Below are 24,280 nucleotides of genomic sequence, written 5' to 3'. Positions count from 1 at the left end.
ACAGGAGGTGGCGAACCACTCAACACAGGTGTTAGGAACAGACCTTGGGGCCTCTACGAGCCACTGTCCAGTCTGGAACAGAGATGTTTGAATGGACAAATAGCAGGATCATGCTGGTATTGTAGAAAATGGAAGAAAATAAGAGGGTGTCTATAAAGGCAGGAAGATCAGTAGGCAAGAAATTATATGGATCTAAATTCATATAATTTCGGTGGACATATTATGGCTGGGGACACTGAGGGCAGAGTTGAGTCTTGTTGAGAAAGAAAAAAAAAAACCCAGGGATAACAAATTAGATGCACATGCTAAGACAGGAGACTAACCTGAGTGACTAAGTAAATGGAGCCACCAACCTTCAGGGAGAATGTTTTTGCAGGGGCTGAGAAAGTCCCCTTTTCAATATGTTGGTTTGAGATGGATCTAACACTTTTAAGTAGGGATGCCCAATAGATTAAAAAAAAAAAATCTGGGTTGGACTTCGTCTCAGTGGTCATTAGCATATATGTAAAAGAAGTTACCACTGCATTGTAAACTCAGCAATCAGGGACTCAGCTCAAGAAAAATATGAATGGCCGGGTGTGGTGGCATCCGCCTTTAATCCCCGCACTCAGGAGGCAGAGGCAGGCATGTTGCTGTAAGTTCAAGGCCAGACTGGTCTACAAAGAGAGTCCAGGACAGTCAGGGCTATTACACAGAGAGACCCTGTTTTGAAAAACCAAAAAGGAAAAAAAGATTTTCTTTTCCTTAAAGATTTAGTCCCTTTTATTTTATATGTGTATGTGTTTGCCTGCATGTATGTGTGGGCACCATTTGTGTGCCTGGTGCCTGTTGAGTCCAGAAAGGGCATCAGATGCCCTGCAACTGGAGTTATGGATGTTTGTGAGCACCATGTGGGTGCTGGGAACTGAACTTGCTGGGAACTGAACTTGCATCCTCTGCAAAAGGATGCACTCAAGTGTCTGTGTGCATGTGGTGTGTGTGTGTGTGTATGTGTGTATGTGTGTGTGTGTGTGTGCACACGCATGCTCTAAACATACTAAAAACATACTTAGAAAATTAAATCTGGCATAATAGTGGGTGTCAAGCAAAAGATAAGCTCCCTCCAAGTTATCATTGTCCAAAGATTGCCCTGCAGAGGTATTTAACTGGGTACACTGCCAGGCTTTCTGCCAAGGATATGAATAACACTCCTGTCACCTTCTCTTGGAACCGCCTGGCTAGGGTCAGCTGTCTTCTCTGCTGCCCAAGTCTTGGCATTGTTTTTAAATCTTAGGATGACTAGCCTCCTCCCCCCCCTTGAATTAACTAAAACAGCTCACCAAAAAAAACAAACAAACACACACACACACACACACACACACACACACACACACACACACACACACACTCACAGTCTCACTCTGGCAGGGATGAAGTCCTAAGCAGGCACGGAAGTGCTGTGAAAGAACTGCCACCCTCTGATCCTCCTTCCTCTCTGCTTCAAAAGGGAAGAGTGGCTTTGAAAACCAAAGCCCTCATGAGGGTGTCCCTCTCTCCCTGAGAGCTCCTGGAGGACTCTGTTCTCCTGAGGTGGAGAGGCACCCTGGGGCTGCCCTGCCCTCACGAGTACCCTGCGATATAGGCGTGAGCCACCATCCTGCCTGAAGACAGGGGGGCTAAAGCTAAGGAGGAATATACCAGAGGCTGAGAGCGTGAGAGTGAATCGGGTTTGCAGGTAAAATAATAAGAACATGTCTTTTCAAAGAAGCGCCACAAACGCGTTGTTGCGTTGTTGCTTTGGCTGACATACATGCTCGAGGATCTGGGAAAGTTCCGACCTCAAGTGTGTACGCTTGCTTCTGCCCACAGGGTTTTTGTTTTCCAGCCGCTGTCGTTCTCATCCCCAGGGATATGAGTGCACCGATGAGCAAAAGGGGTGGGGGGGGGGGAGTGGAGGTGGGGGTGGGGGGACAGGGGGTGGGGGGAGGGGGAACAGGGCTCATACCTTCTGGCACAGACCCAGTTTTCCAATCTTGAAACTACTCAGCCGGTTTCCCTTCTCCAAGTTGCCGCATTGTGCGACTTGAAAGACACCGTGGAAATAGCTATGGGAACACAAAGAATGAAAGAAGCACACACCACGGGTGAGCAGAGAGGAAGCCTTCTTAATAGATTTCAAAAGAGCTGAACCGGGAGCCATCCTGACTCTTAGGAGATTTACCAGAAATGTAGGCAGAATTCCAAGGCAACGTTGCTAGTAGGAATGATGAAAACACTGGGCGCTGTAGACAAGAAGACGGACATTCAACTCACATCGGTAATTGGGTACATGCATGGCTTCATGCTGACAAGCATCATGGGAGTTGCTCTTTTAACTTTTGCCGATTGGAGCAAACATGGTCATGGAGACTTTCATATTTCTGATGCATGTAGTCAATATACAAGTTCCAATAAACTTTAATGTACCGAAGTGTTGGTAGTTGGGTTGTAAGCTCCAAACCAGTTGGCCATCCTGGCGTACTGGCCATTTGTTGATTTTTGGGAACTCTGAGAGCAAAGAAAGCATAAGGGTTTTGTTGTTTGTTTGTTTTTGTTTTGTTCTGTTTTTCCTTTAACTTAATCAAGGAATAGATATGTTCGGGGGGAGACTAGGCCACCCTTTCTGTGGAACTCGGTCAGAGTTTATGAGAAAGTTGGCAGGATAATAGAATAAACAGAAGCCCAGAAGAGATGGGCAATCATGGACTAGGGGCTTTCCCAACAGCCCCCCAGATGCCCAGCAAGAACCTTTGATAGCAAGAAAGATTCCAGGAGTGAGGGAGAGGAGGGTGGAGGAAGGGAAGGAGGAGAGAGGACAAAGGAGGGAGGAGAAGGGAGGGAGGGAGGAAAAAGGGGAGAGGGAGGGAGGGGAGGGAGAGGAGTAGAGAGATAAAAAAGGGGAGGGGTGGGGGGAGGAGGAAGGAGGGGGGAGGCAGGGGAGAGGGAGATGGACAGCCCTGGGTCAGTCACCACCACTCCCATTTCTGGCATGTGGATGTCACGTAACCCGTGGCTGTGGCCACCCCACTGCAGCCACAAGGGAGGGGTCCTGGAATGAAAAGCCACAGTGGCATGGGCGTGTGAAAAGAGAGCCCTGTCTCGGTGACCACACTAAGAGGACCCAATGACAGCATCGTCCTCTGCCTAGACGTCTTGTTTAAAAAAAGAGCAATAGATCCCGTTTATTCCATAGCACAATTAGTCTCTCATTGTCCAGACATTTTGTTTCCAGCATTCCTTCTTTTACATGTCAATGGGACAGAAATTAAGCCCCATCTTCCGTGCTTCCGTGATTACATCCTTACTTGTGTTTGCAGGACATTTGCTGAGTCAAAAGTGGGATATAAATTTATAATCTCTCTATAGTAGTCCGTGCAAGAGCCCCGCCCCCCGCCCCCCACCCCAGCATAGTCCATGTTTTGCCAATTTGATAAGTTTTAGAAAATTTCATTTTCCTAATTTTAGGTCATTGCTCACGTTATGGCTGAGATGGAACGCTCGCTGTCTGGGAACACTTGTTTGCGGTTTCAATCTCAGATGTGCCTCTGCTAGCTCGTCTGCAGGATCAAGGCTCTTAAAGAGAGGTCCCCTCTCTGCATCCACGGATTCAATAACTACAAACAAACAAAAAATGTTGGCGCTTGGGTGGTTTCCAAACACACACAGTTTTAAAATGATCATTCCGTGGGCAGCGCAGCCTAACACTTATTTATACTGCATCCGCCTTGTGTTAGTATTACATGTAACCCTAAGATTCCAACCCTGTAAAAGGATATGCACCAATGGACTATATTTAAGCACTGCCTCGGGTAACCATGATTTAAATATACAAGAGGCCTTGGGAACAGACACCCTCAGATACCGTGGATGACTATATATTCTGCCTCCACCTCTTCATGGTCCCTGACATCAGCCTCTCTGGTCAATTGCTAATGACCTGTCATTTACCACTTCCTCTTTAGAACACTCTTGCCTTCCTACTCCTTTCCTTTTTGACTACCCACCTGTTCCTTCTGAGGCTCCCCATCTTCCTGACCTTGTGTCCCAGTGCTGGGGGGGGGGGGGCGGGAGCCCTCTCCTTTGGCGATCTCATTCACCCCTCTGTAAACTTCCGTCTAAGTCCATGTCATCAGCTTCAACCTAAAACCCCCACAGCAACAATCTAGCTCCTCCTCTTCTTTACGTCCTTACATCACTTTGATCTTCTGTCTATGTAGCAGACTTTTGTGTGTTGTATGCGTGCACGCATTCCAGTGTGTACATACATATGTGCTGGTGTGCTTGAATCTGTGTGTAGGCCAGAGGTTAGTATTAGGCATCTTTACCTTACTTTTTGAAACAGAGTCTCTTCCTGCCTCCCTCCCTCCCTCCCTCCCTCCCTCCCTCCCTCCTTCCCTCCCTCCCTCCCTCCCAGTCTCCCTCCCCACTCCCTCTTTGTTTTTCGAGACAGGGTTTCTCTGTGTAGTCTTGGCTGTCCTTGCTTTGTAGACCAGACTGGCCTTGACTCACAGTGATCCGCATGCTTCTGCCTCCCGAGTGCTGGGATTAAAGGTGTGGGCCACCAAGCTCTTCGAGACAGAGTCTCTTATCGATCCATTTGGTTAGACTGACTGGCCAGTGTTCTCGAAGAACCTCTACCTAGATATGCCTCCCCAACACTGGGATTACAGGCATATGTAGGCACACCCAGGTCCTTTCACGGCTGCTGGGGATCTGAACTGAGGGCCTTGTGCTTGCGCAGCGTGACCGAGCACTCTGATGACTCCCCAGACCTTAGACTTGACAATGCATGCAATAAACCTAGACCCCCACCCTGTTCAGATACAGCCAACGGGCAGCTCATTCTCCACGGCTGTGGGGAGAGTGGGGATTGCCTCTGACATGATGTCTGGTGCCCCCAATTTGATCACTTCCCCATGGTGGGGAGGCCTGATGGGCACGTAAAGGAAGGGGAAGCAGGCTATCCGGATGAGACCTGATATGCTGTGGTCAGACGGTGGGAGAAGAGGTCCCCTTCTGTCAGAGGTTGGGGGGAATGCGGAGGGCACAGAATAGGGCAGAAGAGGGAAGGAGGGTAGAAATGGGAAGATACAAGCGAGGGGATAACAATCGGGATGTAATCTGAATAAACTACAATACATTACAATTTTAAAAAGGAAAAGAAAACCTCGTGATGTTACTCACCCATCTGAACTCACCATTGTTTCCCCATAATGTATAAAAATGCATAAACGGAACTCCAAGCTACTGTTCAATGTGGCTCTGCTGTGTTCACTTGTGTCTCCACTCCCGTGCATCTGCCCTCTCCCTCCACGCTGGCCTCCTTTCTGTTCTTTGTTTCACTTCATCCTGCAACTCCAGGGCCTTTGCGCATGCTGTTTCTGGTTGTTGGAGAGCTCTTCCCACTCCCCACAACCCTCTCATGCTATAAAGCTTTTGAAAAACTCTTCAAGGAGGCTTTCCTGGCCTCTACCAAAGCACGCACTCACATTCTGTACTGTAACCTAATTGCTCTCTCCATATGATGTACAGCCATGTACAGCCATGTACAGCTACATGCTTAGCTCTTTCTTATCAATCACATCTTCCCGTTATACTCAAAGATTTGGGAGAGCAGAGGATGCCATCCTATTCAGCAGCTTACACACAGCGCCTCCTGTAGGACAGGCCGGGAAGAAATATTTGTTGAATAGTAGATAAATATTTCCCTGTTTAGCTTTTCCCTGCATTTTATTTTATTTTTCCTCAATTTTAAAGGACTGTGTGAGTGCACTGCATCTTAAATGTTAAATATGCTAGTACGTTGTCTTTTGTTCTGCTTCCTTTGTGATGTTTTTGGTCTACAGATGTTTTCACATTGATATTTTCAAGTCTATCCTTCTAAAATAAACTGAGATGCCAAGCTTATTCTGGGCTTACCCAACAAGTTCATAAATATTCATGTTCACTTTCTTCTATTTTGTACTTTAATGTTTCATTTATTTACATTGCAATCTCCAATTCATATTGGATTTGTTCTATGACCTGTGTTAAGACTTACTTTATTCTAATAATTTTTATTCATTGACAGCTTATTTGAAATACCATGTTAAACTTATTTACGTGCCTGTAAGTATTTGAGTGTATTCTAGCAATTTGAAGAATGCTACCTTTAGCTGTCTGTTTATTCCTGAATTAGGCCATTCTGTTTCATCATCTGATAAGGCCAATATCCACAGCATACAAAGGTTTCAGAGGATTCCCTCTTCCCATTCATGGTTTTTTCCCTTCTAGATACACTTAAAAGAAAGAAAGGCCCCAGTAGATTTGGAATTGAAATTGCGTTTGATTTATATAGTTTAATTTGGGGAAATTGAAATCTTAACATTATTAAGTCTTCTCTCCCAGGAATGTGGTCCATCTTTCCATTTAATTCTTTTAAAATTTATAGTCCTCAGTAAAAATGTGTGTGTGTGCGTGTGTGTGTGTGTGTGTGTGTGTGTGTGTGTGTGTGTGTGTGTGTGTGTTTTATACCACATATCTATTTCCTTAGGTAAACACAGGAGACCCTGAGTCATCAAGTGCTTTGGCATTCACACCTGCTAGCTAGGGGCAGTTTGTGTGTACTGTGTGTATTAACCCATGAGAACACATTCCACTTGCTGGCAGGGCAAGCTGGAAATCTGCAGTGATAGCCTCAGTGGCAGTGTTGTTGAGGGAGGGAGGGAGAGGAGTCATTTTGTGTGTCCGTTTTTCTGGGCCATGGTGTGCCCAGCTTTCACAAGAGTGTAAGCTTCTAAGAGTGCCTGTGGGGCTGTTTCCAGGTGAGACCATCACCTGAATGAGTGGAGTGAATAAAGCCTATTCCTGTTCTCATGTGGGTGGGCACTGTCTAATCGTACATTGCAATGTACATTGTAATTGTACATCTAATTGGAGATTGCAGCGTAAATAAATGAAACATTAAAGTACAAGGAGGACAGAAGATGTTCTTTGTCTCGTCTCTTCTTGCCTGTTTATGCTGCGCCATCAGCCCTCAGTTCTCTGGGACTCACATCCTTAGCTCTCCGGGCAGCACCACTTTCCCTGAGTCTTGGGTTTGTGGAGAATAGACAAAGCAGCTCCTCGGTTCCATACGTACAAGCCACGCCCTTCTGCTATATTGTGTGGTGCTCGCATGCGCATGGTTCTGGTTTTGTGAAGAACCCTGGCTGAAAGAGGGAGTAAACATCTGGCTTCATTCTCCTTCTGTCAGGGCGACTCTGATAGCTACTCACAGGGGGCCCACTGGGTGGTTCTGTATTTAACCCTAGGAAGACAGCTTGATGCAGCCTTTGTTCACTTCTTTCTCCTCCCGGTTTCCCATCCTCACTCTTAGACTACAGTATCTGGAACCACTCTTCAAAAGACAGTCCTAACACTTACCTTTGTCTCAGTGTCAGCTACTAACAAAATCTAAACCAAGGCATGACCCCTTTTTGTCTGTAGTGGGTATTATAAATACCACTTTAAGGGAGGCAGAGGTAGGCAGATCTCTGTGAGTTCGAGGCCAACCTGGTCTACAAAGCAAGTCCAGGACAGCCGAGGCTACACAGAGAAACCCTGTCTTGAAAAACCAAAAACAAACAACCAATCAAAACAAAAAGAACTGTGTTTTCTAAATAAATATATAACAAAAAATATTGCTTTTTATAACTATAGGCAGTATATGTCCATATATGAACATATCAAAATACAAGTTTTTGACATGCAATAATTATAATTGTGTAACTGTCTTACATTTATGCTCTTAGAGACAACAGATTAACACACACACACACACACACACACACACACGTGTAGGTATATACACACAAATACAAATACAGCATCTAGATTTGTGCACACTCCTTGTATACGTATCTGGTACTTCAAGGCAATGTTTACAATTCTCAAGGTACTTCTGCCTGATCACCACCATCATGGACATGAGTCATGTACAGGCCATCCCGCTGCCAGAGTAACCAGAGTCCTGGGCAAGACTGGTTCAAAGGAACAGTACACGCAGGCGCTCGTGGAATTTATAGACCACCAGGCACACCCGCATTCATAACATGAAAGGGCCACTGTGAGTGAGCGCTGCCTCCAGCTCCGGGAGTCAGAAGGCAGGCGTGGACGTTGGACTGAGCGTGCTGCCAGGCCCTACATACCCACCACATACCCAGGCCATGACCTGCAACTGTTTAGTAAAGTGTTTGTATTGTTTTTTTAAAACCATAATTGGGCTGTAGAGAAGTGTTAACAGTTCAGGGTATTGCTGCTCCTGCAGAGGACAGAGGTTCAATTCCCAGCACCCACATGGAAGCTCACACCCATGTGTAAGTCCAGTCCCAGAGGATCTGATATTCTTGTCAGACCTGGGCAGGCAGCGGGCATGCACACGGAGTAGGGACATGCATGCAGGCAAAACACTCACACATATAAAATTTAAAAAATTTTTTAAAAAAGCTAATTTTCAAGGATATTCCGACTCCACGCAGTTTTTCCTCCCACTTAGAATCTCACTTCAGTATCTTTAGAAGGCAGCTCCCATACTGAGTTCACTTATTTAATAATATTAGAATTGACTCTTTTGGCCTTTCCAGGTAGACAATTACATTAACAGGATATAGTAAGAATTTTGTCTCCTGGTTTTTCATACTTATGGCTTCTTCCCGTATTTACGAGAATTTTCAGAACAATATTAAGCATTAGTGTTGAAAGGAATGCCTTTGTGTAGCTTCAGATTCGAGTATAAACGGAAAGCTTCTGTCTCTCTCTCTCTCTCTCTCTCTCTCTCTCTCTCTCTCTCTCTCTCTCTCTCTCTCGTTTTTCAAGACAGGGTTTCTCTGTGTGGCCTTGGCTGTCCTAGATTCACGTTGTAGACCAGGCTGGCCTCAAACTCGCAGCGTTCCACTTGCTTCTGCCTCTCTTTTTATGGAGGGAGGAAGAGAGTTAGTGTAGGAGAGCACGCAGACCTGATTCCAAACAATTAAAAACATGCAGGAAGGCTGAGCAGGTCATGGTGGCGCACATCTTTAGTCTCTGCACTCAGGAGGCAGAGGCAGGCAGATTTCTGGGTTCAAGGCCAGCCTGCTATACAGAACAAGTTCCAGGATGTCTAGGGCTACACAGAGAAACCCTGTCTCAGGGTGAGGGGTGGGAGGAGGAAGAAAGAAAGAAAGAAAGAGGAATGCAAGATGAAACAAAATTTACTTTTACTTAAATTGAAAGGTGTTCTAAAAAAATATTAATCTTAGTAGAGTTGATTCTCTTGGTTTAAAATGTATTCAATTGCCAAAGTTCTGGGATGATCTCAGTCTATTTGGTATCTTTCTGACTGCTGTATTTTCACTGCCTTTTGGTTCCATGGTCATAAGAAGCAGCTCAGTCTGGACCTTTAAGATCTTAGGGCAGCTGAACCTGATTTGCAAGACCAGAACTTTAAACCTGGAACATGTGAGAGAGCCCAAGGGTTCCAGGCTCACACTGGCCCAGGCAAATTCACACACTCCAGGCAAGCATTTCTGCCCTTATTACTGGTTCTGAGACCCTCACACAGCTATATGTACGTACACAAATTTGGGTATATTTTGACATAGATATATTTCCTGACCATGTGACGTCATCTCGGGCTCACTAAGGTACCTCAGTGCCTACTGAACACTCATTTTATTATACTCAAGGTGGCCAGATAGGTTTGTGCACATGTATAGATAGATCATGCATCAGGGAGAGCGAGATGGCTGGGTGGGTAAAGGTGCTTGCTGCCAAGCCTGACAACCTGAGTCCAGTCTCTGGGGCCCAAATGGTGGAGGGAAAGAACTGACTGTCCCAAGCCATCCATGTGCACACTGTGGCGTGTGAACGCTGTGATATGTGCATGCCGTGATATGTGCATGACTGTGTGTACATACACCCAAACAAATAAACGTAATACACATTCAAAATCACATATAAAAAAAAAGACAACAGTGTAGGCATTTTTATAATTGCAAAGTTTAGGTGAGTAATAGGTGATTAGCTGAGTATATTGGGGCCCTTAAAATGGATGTGCCTTAAAGTAAACCACGCCTTTTGGACTTGGTGACTTTTCGTTTCTCCCTCATCTCTTGTTAAGTATAGCTGCCTTTGTGAATCTGGAGAAAACTGGGAGTGAGGGACACTGAAAGAATAAGATAAACATTTCTCAAGGATAAACATTACGTGCAGGATTTTCCAAGGGTGGTGGTTAATGTTTAGTGTCAACTTGTTGGTATTTAGAGTCACCCGCCCCTAAGAGATTATCCTGACTAGATTAAGTAAGGTAGAAGGATCTACCAGAAAAAGGGGTGGTGTCCTTCCCTCGCCTGGGATCCTCATAAAAAAAGATTAAAATAAAAAGCCAGCTGAACACAAACAGTCATTATTTTCTGCTTCTGGGTTGCAGATGCAATGTGACCAGCTGCCTCCTTCAGCTCTTGTCCCCTTGCCTTTCCCACCACAGTGCTCTGTCACCTCACACCGAGAGACAAAATAGACTCTTTCCCTAAAATTGCTTTGATTGGAGTATTTTAGCACAGGAACATATACATCAAGGAATATGTTTTACTTGCCACATATTATCAACAGATGGTTGCAAACTCAAGATTGGTGCCATCTGACACATACCTTGGCAAAAATATCCCTTGCCGCCTTATATCTGGCTTGATAAGGACTGCTAGATTATACAATAAATAAAACAAAGTGCTGGCCAATTAAGTAAAGCAATACTCAAAATGAAATTTAGAGGGTGGTAGTTGGTCGTACTTGTAATGTTTAGAACCATAAATGTATATATATATTACCTACCTATGTGAAGTGTAAAATCTATTTGGAAAATGTGTGTCTACCAATTGTCTTGATGAGTGCTGTCACTTAATTACTTTCTTACTGCTTACTTATACCAGCTCCTAATATAGTCAAGACACTCGCCAAAGCCATTTCCTCTTCTGCCTGGGAACCCACTATACTATATTTCCGGCTCACTTGCATAGAAGTGCAGTCATGTGACAGCCTGCAGAGGCAGAAATAACGTGTGTCACTTCTAGGACTGACCCTACAGCCCGCCGTGCAAGTTTCTTCTTCCCATAATTCCCAGTTCTTTGCACAGAATGAGTTCAGTGAAATCCAGGTTTAAAGTCTGAACAGCTGCCCCTGTGACTTGAGAGCGAAATGCATTTCTTTGCTGTGAACTCACAGGAGCAGGAGGGTCTTTTGTTACAGCAACTGGCATTTCCTGACTAATGAATGCATTCACATCTGCACGACTCTGGTCTAGTTTTTGACTTTTCAGTAACTAATACTTGGCCCACTGTGGGATAAGTGTATAGTCTTCATCATTGGGCTACAGTTAGGCTCCAGTGTGGCAGAAGGCCACTTCATCTAGACACGGCCATCCAGAGCCCAGTCGGGCACACTGGAAACTGTTCCAAAAGACGGGAGCCATTGTGAGTGTCTAAGAGGCTGAGACTGTCTGGACACCTTGAGCTGAGTCTTAAGGTAGGAGGAAAGGCAATATTATCCCATCCATCTTCCCATTTCTCGGGAGCCCTCATGCCAAAAGACCAGCTGTAAATCCCAGATAATTAACTCTCCAAGACAATTAACTCTCCCTTGAGAAATATAGATGAAACAAAAGCCGAAAGCTCATCCACCTTATGTCCAAGCAGGCAGTGTTTGAGGAAGCTGAGCTCTGCTCTGGCCTGTGATCTTTTTGCTGAAGACAGATAAGCAGAAAGGAAGAGGTTCCTGTTCAGTGAGTAACAACAGTTCCAGAACATGGGCTTAGGTGAGCAACTGTAGTATCGGTTTAATAATTCTGGCTTAACATCTCCACTCTCTTCTTGGGAGGGTACTGTGTCTGAGCTGGGTTGGGGGGCCAGGCCTCATCATGTTTCATGTACGCCAAAGGAATAGAATATTCAGTTCCCTCCTGCCCAAGCTCCGGAGTGACCCACCAGACACTTGGGTAATGCCACCTAAGGATTGGAATCTTCAATAAGAGGCAAGGATGAAGAGACAGCTCAGGATGCATATCTGGGCACTGTTCTCCTACAGTGGTTGAGGAGTGGCAGTAGGGGTGTCCCCTGAGAGGTGTACTGACCAGTTCTCAGGTCTCTCTCTCTCTCTCTCTCTCTCTCTCTCTCTCTCTCTCTCTCTCTCTCTCTCCTCTTTTCTGAGCCTAGTTTTCAAGTCTACCCATCGATTCCATGAGCCTAATAAGCCCCTCCCCGTTTTTTGGTTTCATTAGACATAGTATGTTCCAGTGACAACATAAAGATCAACCGTTTGAATTTGTGAAAGTGGTAGCCATATATTTTATAGGACCTTTATCTTAGACAGATGTTACTGTTACATTGGGTAAAAGGTGAGACATGATCGTTTCTCTCTCTGTTTTCTCTTTTTAATAGTACTACAGAAATCTGTGACTTAAAAGGGTCTGGGCCCCGTTGGGCACATTCTAAGGCCTCAGGCAGATGAAAAAAGTGTCACAGCAGCTGGCATCTCCTGAGCCATATATTTATTGACAGTGTGGTGCTGGTCTCGGCATTGCTCTTGAGTATCTTCCCAGGAGCTGCAAGTTGACTTGTAATTCTCTTGGAGAATGTCACAGATAAATTTTGTACATATCCTTGCATACTTTGTCTGTGAAAAAGTACACACATAATTGTTTTGTTCTTTCATTTTTTTCAGCTTTTGGAGATAATATTACATCCTTTCTCCCCTTGCCTTTCCTTGTTCCAAGTCCTCCCGTTCCTTGCTTCCTCAATTTCCTTGTATTCCTACTTGCGCTCTCTCAGATTCATGGTCTCTTTTAAATATATATATAATAAACAAACCCCCAATTTTTAGCCCATATAATGATGTTAGCTGTATGTATATAATCTCAGGGGTGAACACTTGGTACAGGATAATCATTTGGGGGGGGGTCCTTCCATGGAGAAGACCATTTTTCCTGCTCTTAGCCTTCCCCAGTTGTTCATGAGTCTTTGTCTAGAATTGAAGTCCCTTGAGCTCTCCTCTTTCCATGTCAGCATGCCCATGGGTGGAGTCACTGTCCAGGTCTTGCTTAGGTGTCTGTGTTGGTGAGGCCTCATGAGTGTAACCTCGCTGACATTTCTATGAGACCCAATCTCACAGGAAACTTCCTGATCCTCTACCTCTTGTAATCTTGCCACTCCGCTTCTGCAATGATCCCTGAGCATCCCAGTGCAGGACTGGGTTGCAGATGTACTGGCTGACACGGGGCACTGCATGGTCTCTTGTTCTCTGCATTGGTTTGTTTGTTTGTCTGTTTTTTGTTTGTTTGTTTGTTTGCTTGTTTTGTTTTCGAGACAAGGGTCTCTCTGTGTAGCCTTGGCTGTCCTGGACTCGCTTTATAGACCAGGCTGGCCTCAAACTCACAGCGATCCATCTGCCTCTGCCTCCCGAGTGCTGGGAATAAAGGCGTGCGTCACCACGCCCGGCTGTTCTCTGCATTTTGATTGGTTGTGGTTTGCTGCGATGGTGGTCTCCATCTACTGCAAAAAGAAGCGTCTTTGATGAGGGGATGAGAAGAGTGTGCACTGTGGGGTATTTACAGGACGGGAATTATCCTGGTTTAGAAAGGTGGTTGTTAGATTTCTCAGGATCTAAGATACCTGACCGCACTGGACAGAGTTAGCTAATTAGGTTTCAGTTAGCAGCCGTGGTTTCCCTCCTGTAGAGCAGGCCTTGAATCTAAGCCTGAAGTCCAATTAGAGAGTTGTTGGTTGTCACCGGGTATGTGTACCATTATTGCGCCCTGAGGGTTATCAGGCCATGCTGCTGCTGAGGTGGTTCATAGGCATCATGGCTGGGTAGGACCTCTGGCTGCTTCCTCCCTTGGAAGTTTGCACAGCACAATCTGGTACCAGGAAAGATAGTCATCACAGAGGAGGCTTTCAGATTAGACCCAGCTCACACTCGTTTGGTCCCGTCTGAAGTGTACGGTACCTCCAGAAACAGGGACTTACCTTCCACCTTGGAGGCAACTAAGGGTGATGACAATATCCTATAATGTCTTGGGAATCTCTTGGACAACCTTGCCCAACAACTCAAAGGATGACTTCTCATATTTGGTGTTGGGGGTTTTGAGAGATGGTCTCTGTCTCCTGAGGGGGTGGGGCAGACCATTGTCAGCCCTATGGAAAGACTTCATTTAAACTAAATAATATGTATGCATACACAGACATGTTTTGTTTTTAATTTTATGTAGATAGATAATAATATGACTATGACTTTTTTACACATTCTTACTGTGTAAGAATTCTTACTCACTACCTCTTTCTTCTGTTTTTACCTCTCTCCCTCTCCTTAATTAACCCCCCTCTGTTTTTCCATTTCCTCCTTCAATTTGCCTATACCCTGCTGTTCCCTTCCATACCCTTACTCACTCCTGCCACAGTGCCCTTTACTTCCCTGGTTTTTAAGGTTTCTCTGTATTGTGCATGCACATCTGAAGACGTGGAAATGAGAACCACAGCTGAGAAAGAAAGAACACGTGGTGTTTGTTTTTCTGGGTCTGAGTTACAAATACTCAGTATGATTTTTTAAAAAAATAGTTCCATCTATTTGCCTGAAAAGTTCACGGTTTCATTTATCTTTACAGCTGAATGTTCCGTTGGGTCCATGGGTCCACATTTTCATTATCCATTCTTCAGCTAAAGGACACTTAGGTTGTCACCACTTCCTGGCCATTGAGCATAGAATGGCAACCAGCACGGCTGAGAAGTCCCTGTGAAGTATGACGTCCAGTCCTTTGTGCTTAAGCTGAGACGAGGTCACTTTAGAATGCCTTTCCCTTGTACATATGGATGTATCTTTGTGATATATGTGTGTGTGTGTGTGTGTGTGTCCATGAGTGCTAAAAGGTGTTCATATGTGCTTGTGGGTGCACTTGCACATGTGTGCAGCGCCTGTGGAGACCAGAGGTCAATGTCAGCCTTTCTAAATTGTTTCTCTAACATAGTTTTAGACAGGGTCTCTCACTGAATCTGGAGCTCGGACACTTGCCACTGTCCTAGCTTTTTAAATGTGTACTTTTGGGACCAAAACTCAGGTTCTCATGTTTTGAGCAGCAAACTCTTTTCTCACTGAGCCATCTCTCTAGCCCTTCCTTTGCATATAGTTTTTTTTTTGTTTGTTTGTTTGTTTTTAAGTTGGAGTAACCATTTTTATTTTCCTGTTGATTGGTAAGAAAGCTAAAAATCTAGTAAGATGGGAAACACTTTATCTAATAACACTAAAATATACATTGAAAGCAAAACAGGAAACACAGACTAGACAAAACAAAAAAGAACACCAGAATAGAAACAGGGGACTTAAAGGTGAAAGGAAGAGAACAAAAACCAACCAAGTAACCAAGTAACAAAACCTGGGAGAAATTCTAGAACAATGCCTCTGTTCTAATTGGTGTGATGGATACTACCTGTAAGAAAATAAGAAAACAAAATTGCAGGGTATAGAGGGAAGTGTGCCTTGCCTTGGGCAGGTCAGGGACAATCTTTATATCAAGCTCACTGTGAAGACCTTTAGGAGTAAATGAAAATAGGAAATAATGCTGATGGTTTTGCAGGGCTTATTTCCTTGTTCACAACATCAGCAAACCCACCTGAGGAGACCCAGCGCCTTTAAACCTAGACTTAGGAAGAGATTTTTTTTTTTCCTTTTTTAAACAAGGTAAGTAAAAAAAAAAAAATTTTTTTTAAACATAGAATGGAGTCTTGCTGGGAGTCGGTTAATTTGTCATTTAACCATTTTGCCTTTCATTCGCCCACTAATTACACGGAGAAGCTATTATGTTACAGATGACAAAATAGTGACTCTTCTGAAGAAACTATAAACAATGAGGCGACTTACCCCATATGCTCAGGGGTTTTGGAAAGAGGCTGAACATGGAGTTCGTGAGTGTCACACTCTTATTTTCCGTTTCCTCATCTATCATGTTAAGATCATTTACTGACTAAGCACGGCCGACTAAAAAAAAAAAGTCAGCGGGAGGGACTGGTATTTTTAATCTACAGGAGAAAAAAGTAGTGGGCAGGAAAGATAGCACAGACCTTGAGGTCTGAAGCCAAGGCTGCTTCGCTTAAACTTACTTCTTACAAGATTAGATTTGCTGGGGGGGGGGGTGATTTTCTCGCCAAAATCATTAAGGAAAATGATTCTGAACGCGTCTTAAAACAGAGCGTTCGGTAAACAGGAATTACCTATAAAGAAAATCAGGAAGGCAGAGTGTTTCTTTTTATGAAGTTACATCCTGCCATAGAAAAGCTGGATCGGAAATAAAGACTGACTGCATACCAACCCCGCTATTATTTCATCAAGGAAAATCTGAGCAAAATGCTCAGCTCAGCAACGAGTGAAAACAAGAAAACTAAGAGATGTTTGAATGCCCCCAAGAAACCAGACAAGCAACGGCTCCTGCTAAACAGCTGGAGAAAGAGTGCAAACAATCTCTACTGTGTGGTTTTGGGTTTCTTTGTTGCAGGCCCTTTGCATTTCAGCAACACTTCCTCCTGACCTTTCTTGAGGGGGGGAGGTGGGGGGGCGCATATACGGGTGCCCAAGAAAATGAGAAGAAATTATGAATTTCTTCTTGTTATTCGTTGCGCGCTTGCTGGTTCTAGCTTTCCCAGTTTTCTGCAATGGCTCTTCTCTACTTTGATCTTCACTTCTCTAATTTGCCATCGTCATTCTTAACACCTTTCCATTTTATCCTCCCTCTCTCAAAGGCGAGGCTATTTCTCTGGAGAAATTGGTTCCCGTGGCTGTGGGGCAGGTGCCAGTCTCCACTAGCAAAGCAAAAGGCAGCTCATTCCCACCGCTCTCTCTTGTCACCCCACCAACTCCCAACTCCACACGATCCTCAGACACACACACCTCCTCCTCTTCCTCCTCCTCCACCTCCAACCTCGCATCCTCTCGCACACCCGGCGCGGCCCGCACGCCAGGACGCCCGCCACCCCAGTTACGCTCAACCCACTCGGTTGCCCCACCCAGAGCCGTCCCGCCTCCGACACGCGCACCAATGGCTGCGTCCCTCAGCTCCCAGAGGGCCCTTTGATAGGGCAGAACGGCCTGACAGTCTCAGGGCGTGTCCCCGCCTCCTCTCGCACCCCTCGGGATCCGGAGCAGCCCGAGCATCAGCGAGTATAGCTGCGAGGAGCCGCGGCGGCGGCGGCGCGTCGGTGCAGTTGCGCCATCTGTCAGGAGCGCAGCCGGCGGGGAGGGGGCTCCGCGCAGAGGAGGAGGGGTCGCCGTGCGCCGGGCCTCCGTGACCCGCCCGCTGGTCAGGAGCGCAGCGAGAGGCCGCCTCGAGCCGGAGAGCCCCGAGGACTCCCCGGGAACACACAAAAGCCGCCGCCCGCGCCAGGGAGGACCGCGCTGCCGGGCCGGGAACACCGGCGCCGCCCCCTCGGCGCCTTCGCGAGGCCCACGAGCTCCCGGGCCCCGCCGCGGAGCCACCGGAGCCGCCTGGGCCGCGCCGGAGGAGGGCGGAGAGAGGACCATGTGAATGTGCTCCGGAGCCGAGCGCCACGCCACGCAGGTAAGCGGCCGGGGATGCGCGGAGCCGCGGGATGCTGCGGAGACGCCCGACCCAGCGCCCCCGCACAAGCTGCCCCCGCTGCGGTCCCACCGCGCAGCCTCCGGGGCGCCCCGCGACGCAGGACACTAATGCGGGGTGCCGCCCCGAGGCTGCGCGGGCACCGGGGTACATTTCCTCGGCCGCCGGCAGGCGCCGGATGAAAAATAGGATTTGGCTTGGGGGCGAGGTTGGCCCAGCTCCGCCCCCGCCCTGCTTTCGCGGCCCCCCGCGGGGACCAGGGCTGGCTGTGTGTGTTGTTTTAATGTCAGGGATGATGTAATCACTTAATAATTGATGCCCCGTGCTGCTTTCCTCCCTACCCAACCCCTGCCCCACTCCTCCACCTCTCGGCCTCCTCCCTTGGCGGCCCTCGCCTTCCCCAGCGCATCCTCCTGCCTATTTCTGGAACCTCCCTTGCACTTCCCCCACCCTTCCCTTCACCCTTCCTGTGCTGCTACCCACCCACCCTTCCCCTTTCCCCTGTGCCTGGCCTTGCCTCCTCTTCCTCTGTCCCCCACCCCTTCTGCTCTCTCTACCTCATTTCATCCCCCCCCCCCCTCCACTCACTGATTTCCTCCCTACTTCCCTAGGTCGGTGGATGGTTTTGTTTGGTCTCCTTCAGGCTCTCTTATCTCTGCGGCCACAGGCAGACCGGACTGGACTAGAAAGAGGCCACCAAGCTTGGGCCCGGGAGGCATTTGCTGGAACTCACTGGGAGGAGGGATAACAAAATCACCCATTTTGCCCCTCCTTCCTTTAATAAATCAGACTCCGTGTGTGTGTGTGTGTGTGTGTGTGTGTGTGTGTGTGTGTGTGTGTGTGTGTGTGTGTCACACAAAGAGCCTTTTCAGTTCACAGAGAAGAGACACATAAAGTACCCAGGGCACCATGCTTCTTGTGTCTCGTCCCTCGGGGCTTCCCATTCTTTCTGATGAAGCAGTTGGTCTCTTAGTCCTTTCTGCCACATTTACAAAAAAAAAAAATATGAAAGCTCGAAGATCCCGGGTGGCAGGTGCAAGCAGTTTGCTGTATTCACAGACTGGTGGTAACATTGAGTGGCAACTGCAGTTTCTTCTATTTAAGGCAGGAAATTATTTCAGCTGTTTGAGGAGTTGTTACACTTTCAAAGAAATCTTCCTTCCTCCATCCTTCCCTCCCCCCCCCTTTTTTTTGGGGGGGGTGGCAGATAGGTACTGATACCTGAGATGGGATAAATTGCTGGGAGAATCAGAAGAATCTTGTTCTGAGTCAGAACCAAACTGTTTAACAAGAATGAGGCAGCCTGACTGGATTCTCTGAAGTCCAAGGCCTTGTTGCTGAATGAAGCCTTTTGAAATGTGCTCTTGGTTTGTGCTTAGCAATGTTGGGAGGCCCTTTTATTGGTGTGAGTTGGGCTGTGTATAGAAGAGCCCTGGGCTGGCATTGGAAGACCGCTGGAGATGCCACTTGTTTGCTTCAAGGTTGACTTTGGGTGTCCACACCCTTCCTCTTAACCACGGAAACAACTACAATACTTTGCATCCTTTGTGCTCTGTCTCCCTGTCTCTGCCCCATGGGTACCATGCATTCCTCTGACTTCAGAGGAAGTGCTTTCAACTCAAGCTTTGGGGGTAGTTGACTATGAACAGGGGATGGCGATGTCTGAGTTCAGGACCTATGATGCTCCTCTTGAAGTAGAGATGTTCAGAGAGACCCTGTCTCGAAAAACCAAAATAAATAAATAAAGAAAGTAGAGATGTTATGTAAATAAATGGCAGGCGGGGTATGTCAAAAGTTAGGTTGGAGCTGCTGCTTCCTGGACTGTGGACAGTAACAAAACTGCCCCAAGTTCGTTCTTGAGCCCTTTTATCTGAAGAGAGTTGTGATGCATTGAACTTTGAGGATTCCTCATGGAACTTTTTACATTGCTTGTATGTATGTATGTATGTATGTATGTATGTGTGTGTGTATAGGCAGAAGGATTAATACTGAATATTCTCAGAAAACAAAGGCTGCTTTGTTGGGGATCTGACCCAGAAAGGAAAGTCATACACAATAAGCTCACACTGTACTGAGCAAGCTACAGGCTCTTACTAATGATAAAGTTGAACATGAACAAATGTCCTCTACTTCCCTGAGTCTGGACTCTAACCCCATCTGACCCCGGTCCCAGCACAAAAGTCATCTGTCTCCTGAAGCCTCCTCCAACTCCTCCGCCCCAGGCAAGCCACCATGTCTCCAAATTTGTCTTTGAATATCATCACTGGATATTATGCTTGTCTTCTGTCCATTTCTGCCATTAACTGGTCATCACGTTGGGCAGAGAACCTAATTTGGCTTGTCCCATTTTTTCTCAAGTTTTGCTTTGGTTGGTATTACTTGGAGGTTTCATTTAGTGAGCACCACATGTGAATTGGGTCAGTGATATGTACCCAACATCTGTTTGAAGTAAACTCATGTTAGCAGCCTGAAAACATACAGTGGGAGCCGGGCGGTGGTGGCGCACACCTTTTATCCCAGCACTCGGGAGGCAGAGGCAGGCGGATCGCTGTGAGTTCGAGGCCAGCCAGGTCTACAAAGCGAGTCCAGGACAGCCAAGGCTACACAGAGAAACCCTGTCTCAGAAAAACAAAGCAAAACAAAACAAAAAACATACAGTGGGGTACAAAAACAGAAGATATTTATTCTTGCTCGTGTGATAGTCCCCACTAGGTGTTTCTGTTCAGTAGGTGGCTTTCTTCTATACAGTGAGTGGTTCTGGGTCCCACTCTGCCACTCTTCCACTGCGCCACAGCTGTCCAGTGCAACCTGCCTCAGCTGACAGATTGATGGGCTGAAGAGAGTTGGGGAGGGTGCATCTGTCCTTAAGATGCTTTGGTCTGGACGCAGCACACGTCACTGCCGCTGAGTTTTTAGGCGAGGGCTGGCTATGTGGCCATGCTTAAGTGCAGGAGAACCTGAGCTCTGCGTGCCCAGAGGAAGGGAGAAGAAGTGTGCGATTGGTTGCAACCAACACTCAACGCTTTAACAAAAACCATCACTGTTTTATCGTTTTGCTTTTTATAAGGTCAGGTATTTTCATCTTTTAGCATGTTTTTGAAAACCTGGCTTTTTGTCATTTCAGGGAGCCACCGAAATCACTGGGCAGCCCGTTGCCATCATTTGATGCTGACTCTGTGGGCTCTGCTGTGGTTCTTTTCTCCCAGAAGCACCTACCTTGGCCTAGTTTTTCAATCTGGCAGTTCTGTACATGCCAATGAGGCTAGGGAGGATCCTTACAAATCGCAGTAGAAATTAAGAAATTAAGAAAATGAGACCCGGTGATACCAGTAAGGAGGAGGCTTCATGGGGACCTGGGGACAGCAAAGATGAGGGAGTGAGAGTCCTTTTTCTATTTGCATAGGCTACCAAGGACTTGAACGTATAGTACTATTTATTCATCAACACAGCCTTCTTTTATGATGATTTCTGTTTTGGCTTGGAAACTGAGCTTCTCTTTTCCCTTCAGCTCAGAGGACAGGCGAGACTCCATTGCCAGCTCTCCTGGCTGTACCATTGCGTCCAGCATATTGCATGGAAGGTAACTGTGTTTTTGGCCCTGGGGAAGGGGAGCTAGCTGCAGGCATTCCAGATGGTTCCTGCGTTACCGTAGGAGTTCTGTTCATATCAGTCATCACAGTTGATAATGTACTTTTATTTTTGCAATGGCCATGTCCTTACATTTATCTGTTCCACAAACAGTAGCCTGCTGTGCTGCTTTGTGCAAAGAAGCAAGGAGCTAGGGCTGCTACAGTGAACACGTGCACAGCCCATGCTCCCCTGAAGCCCACAGTCTACTAGAGGAGATGATAATACTACACAATAGCCAGCGTTCACTGACCAGTCACTCTGTGTCATGTTCCGCGTAGGCTCTGATCTGAGCAGTAATGATAGAAGCGAATGTCTCTGATAATCACCGTTTAATAGAAGGGAAATGACAAGTTCCAATACTTCCTCAATAAGTAATCTAAGGCCGCAATTCTAAGGGAGGAGTCGGGATCAGGCTCAATCAGTTTGACTCATAGCATCCTTGCCCTGCTCTACTTGGTGCAGGAGGAGATGATATGTGGGAGTGAGAATTGACTAGCTCAGTTCATGGGAAGTCCACTATACCAGGGGGAAAAATGTGTGTGTGTGTGTGTGTGTGTGTGTGTGTGTGTGTGTGTGTGTGTGTGTGTGTGTGTATAGGTGAATGCTCAGACTATTTGGGATGCTGCAACTAGTTCAAAACTAGATGGAAGCAGTGGAGCGCTGCGCAGGGGACATAAGACAGCTGAATGGGAAATTGGAAACATTTAAAAAATATTCATCCAGAGGGCCATAGAGGCGTTTCAAGGAGAGATGTGTTTTCTGGTCATAGCGTGGGGCTTTGGCCTGAGGTGGACGAGAACCATCTGGGAGGATTATATGAGGATCTGAGAACGGAAAATGGAGGATTGGATGGAAAGTGTTTAGTACCTAGTGACAGAGTGAGAAAGATTGAGACACAGAAGACCACTGTGCAGCAGGGTAGAGACACGTGGAGACCGGCAGGGCAGCAGAAGGATGGCTTCAGTGCCTGGATGGGCGGGTCCGGAACTAGAGAAGTCAACGAAGACAATTTGCTAGTAGCAAATTGCAAAGTGCTTGAAGCCACGGATATGCCCCATGGGGAGGACATGGCAGTAGAAAGACTAGATGCGGCCAAGGTGAGCCTAGTAGCAGAAATCAGAATGCAGGCCTTCAGTGGAGGAGGTTAGTAATAGCTAGGGCCAAAGAGGTGACAAGATAGGGCCTGAAGTGGGGCGTGGTGGCACATGCCTTTGATCCCAGCACTCAGGAGACAGAGGCAGGTGGATCACTGAGTTTGAGGCCAGCCTGGTCTACAAAGTGAGTCCAGGACAGCCAAGGCTACACAGAAAAACACTGTCTTGAAAAACCAAAAGAAGAAGAAGAGGAAGAAGAAAAGAGGAGGAGGAGGAGGAGGAGGAGGGATGAAAAGCGCTATTAGATTTAGCATGGGAAGTTTGGGAACCCGACCAGAGAATCATTCAGGGACCAGAGAGGGAGTAGTCTTGTTATCTGCTTCTCCACAGGCAGGTGGTGAAGTTGGCAGAGCTTTTCAAGGGCCTTGGTCATGGGCCCCAGAATGTTAAGGATCATATAGTTCAACACGCTAATTTCACTAGAGACAAAATGAAATCCAGAGAGAGTTGGTAATGTAGTCAAAAGTGCCAAAGTCACCAGGTTTTGAGCCTTTCTGTTCAGGTAAGGGGTGGGGGTTTAGAGTCTGGAGCTGAGGTGGGGTCCTGGTTTGATCTTTCCTTTTTTCCAAGACAGGGTTTCTCTTGGACCAAGACCTGGTCTTGGCTGTTTGTAGACCACACTGGTCTTGAAGTCACGCAGAGCCACCTGCCTCTGCTTCCTGAGTGCTGGGATCAAAGGCATGTGCCACCATGCCGGGCTCTGCTCGTTCATTTCTTAATCTTAAAGTGTGTGTGTGTGTGTGTGTGTGTGTGTGTGTGTGTGTGTGTGTGTGTGTGTTGGGGGTCGGGGAGGAGCAAATGCATGTGAGTACAAATGTCTGAGGAGGCCAAGGTATCAGATTCCCTGGAGCTGGAGATATCTACAGTCGTGTGCCGCCTGACGTGGGTTCAGGGAACTGAATGTACTAAGGTCCTCTCCAAGAGCAGCATGCGTTCTTAACCGCTGAGCCTCCTCTCTGCTTCCATTTCTTTAAGTGGAGACTGAGTGAACGTAAAGCACTTCGAATCACAGCCCCACCTACCAGTGAACTGTGTGTGTGCTACTGTTAATATATAATATATAAGTATGCACACACCCACAGAGGCACAAACATTTAGGAAGCAGAGAGCATATTAATGTCTTAGGATGTCCATGATCTTGAACACTGCTGTATTTGTGTGTGTGTGTGTGTGTGTGTGTGTGTGTGTGTGTCTGTTTTAACATGTATTGTGTGTATACTAGGGAGTTTTGAGTGTTTCTACAGAGAGTTAATGGAAGACTGTCAGTCTCAGAGCAAGAAATGTTGGGAAAGGTAGGAAATTGGCCCATACATTGTAGTTAAGACAGCATTTTCAGTCTTTTTAAGAAATGCAGACTCGGCTTTATCCTTGAGAACAGAAGCGTAAAGACACTCCGAAGCCAGCCTTGTGTAAAGGGTTTCTTTGTTTTGATTAAACAACCAGAATTGTAACCTACTTAATATTTCAGCCCCTCAAGTTTGACTTTAGAATGTATCCTGGTTTTGTAAAGGAAAAAGAAACTACAAAGAGGGAAAAACCATGCATGCATTTGACTTCTGGAGGGAAAAAGAGTTGGGTTGTTTAGAGACCTGTGACCATCTTCGAGAGTTCGTAGTCAAGCAAATCTAATAACAACCGAAGTAGCCTCAGCAGCAGCATCTGGCTGGGTTGGGTGACAGGGAGCATAGACAGCACGGGGATAAGTGACCCTCTGGACTTGATTAGGACACAGTAATCCTAGAAGGACATAAACCGAACTGGATTTATGGCCTAATAAAGACGTGGGAGGAAGAGAGAATGCTTTCCTGACTCATGAAACTTCAGCAGTGTGTGCTAGCCTCGGCGTTGTGGCATTTGGAGGAGAGCGCTTCTG

The 24,280-nt window shown here is 46.5% G+C and overlaps 2 protein-coding genes across 6 annotated transcripts in view; one reads left to right on the top strand and one right to left on the bottom strand.

Moving 5' to 3' along the window:
- Nucleotides 1-3,465: 3,465 nt before the first annotated feature.
- Nucleotides 3,466-17,568, bottom strand: LOC311593294 (uncharacterized protein; the record flags this gene model as incomplete). The annotated part of the gene is made up of 2 exons (XM_084774524.1): nt 3,466-3,632; nt 17,175-17,568. The coding sequence occupies 2 exons, from the start codon at nt 17,566-17,568 to the stop codon at nt 3,466-3,468; spliced, it is 561 nt and encodes a 186-aa protein (XP_084630650.1).
- The window catches only part of FYN (FYN proto-oncogene, Src family tyrosine kinase), a 192,805-nt gene continuing 185,755 nt past the window's right edge, over nt 17,231-24,280 (top strand). For all 5 annotated transcript variants that reach the window (XM_084776782.1, XM_084776781.1, XM_084776786.1 and 2 more), the window contains exon 1: nt 17,231-17,605. In XM_084776782.1, coding sequence (XP_084632908.1) covers nt 17,573-17,605 — 33 coding nt within the window. In that variant the 5' untranslated portion in view covers nt 17,231-17,572. The remainder of the gene's footprint in view (nt 17,606-24,280) is intronic.

The sequence above is a fragment of the Acomys minous genome, assembly GCF_964271855.1.
Source record: "Acomys minous genome assembly, chromosome: 3".
Taxonomy (NCBI): Eukaryota; Metazoa; Chordata; class Mammalia; order Rodentia; family Muridae; genus Acomys; species Acomys minous.
The sequence above is the reverse complement of the archived record's forward strand: the minus strand, read 5'-3'. Positions and strand labels throughout refer to the sequence as shown.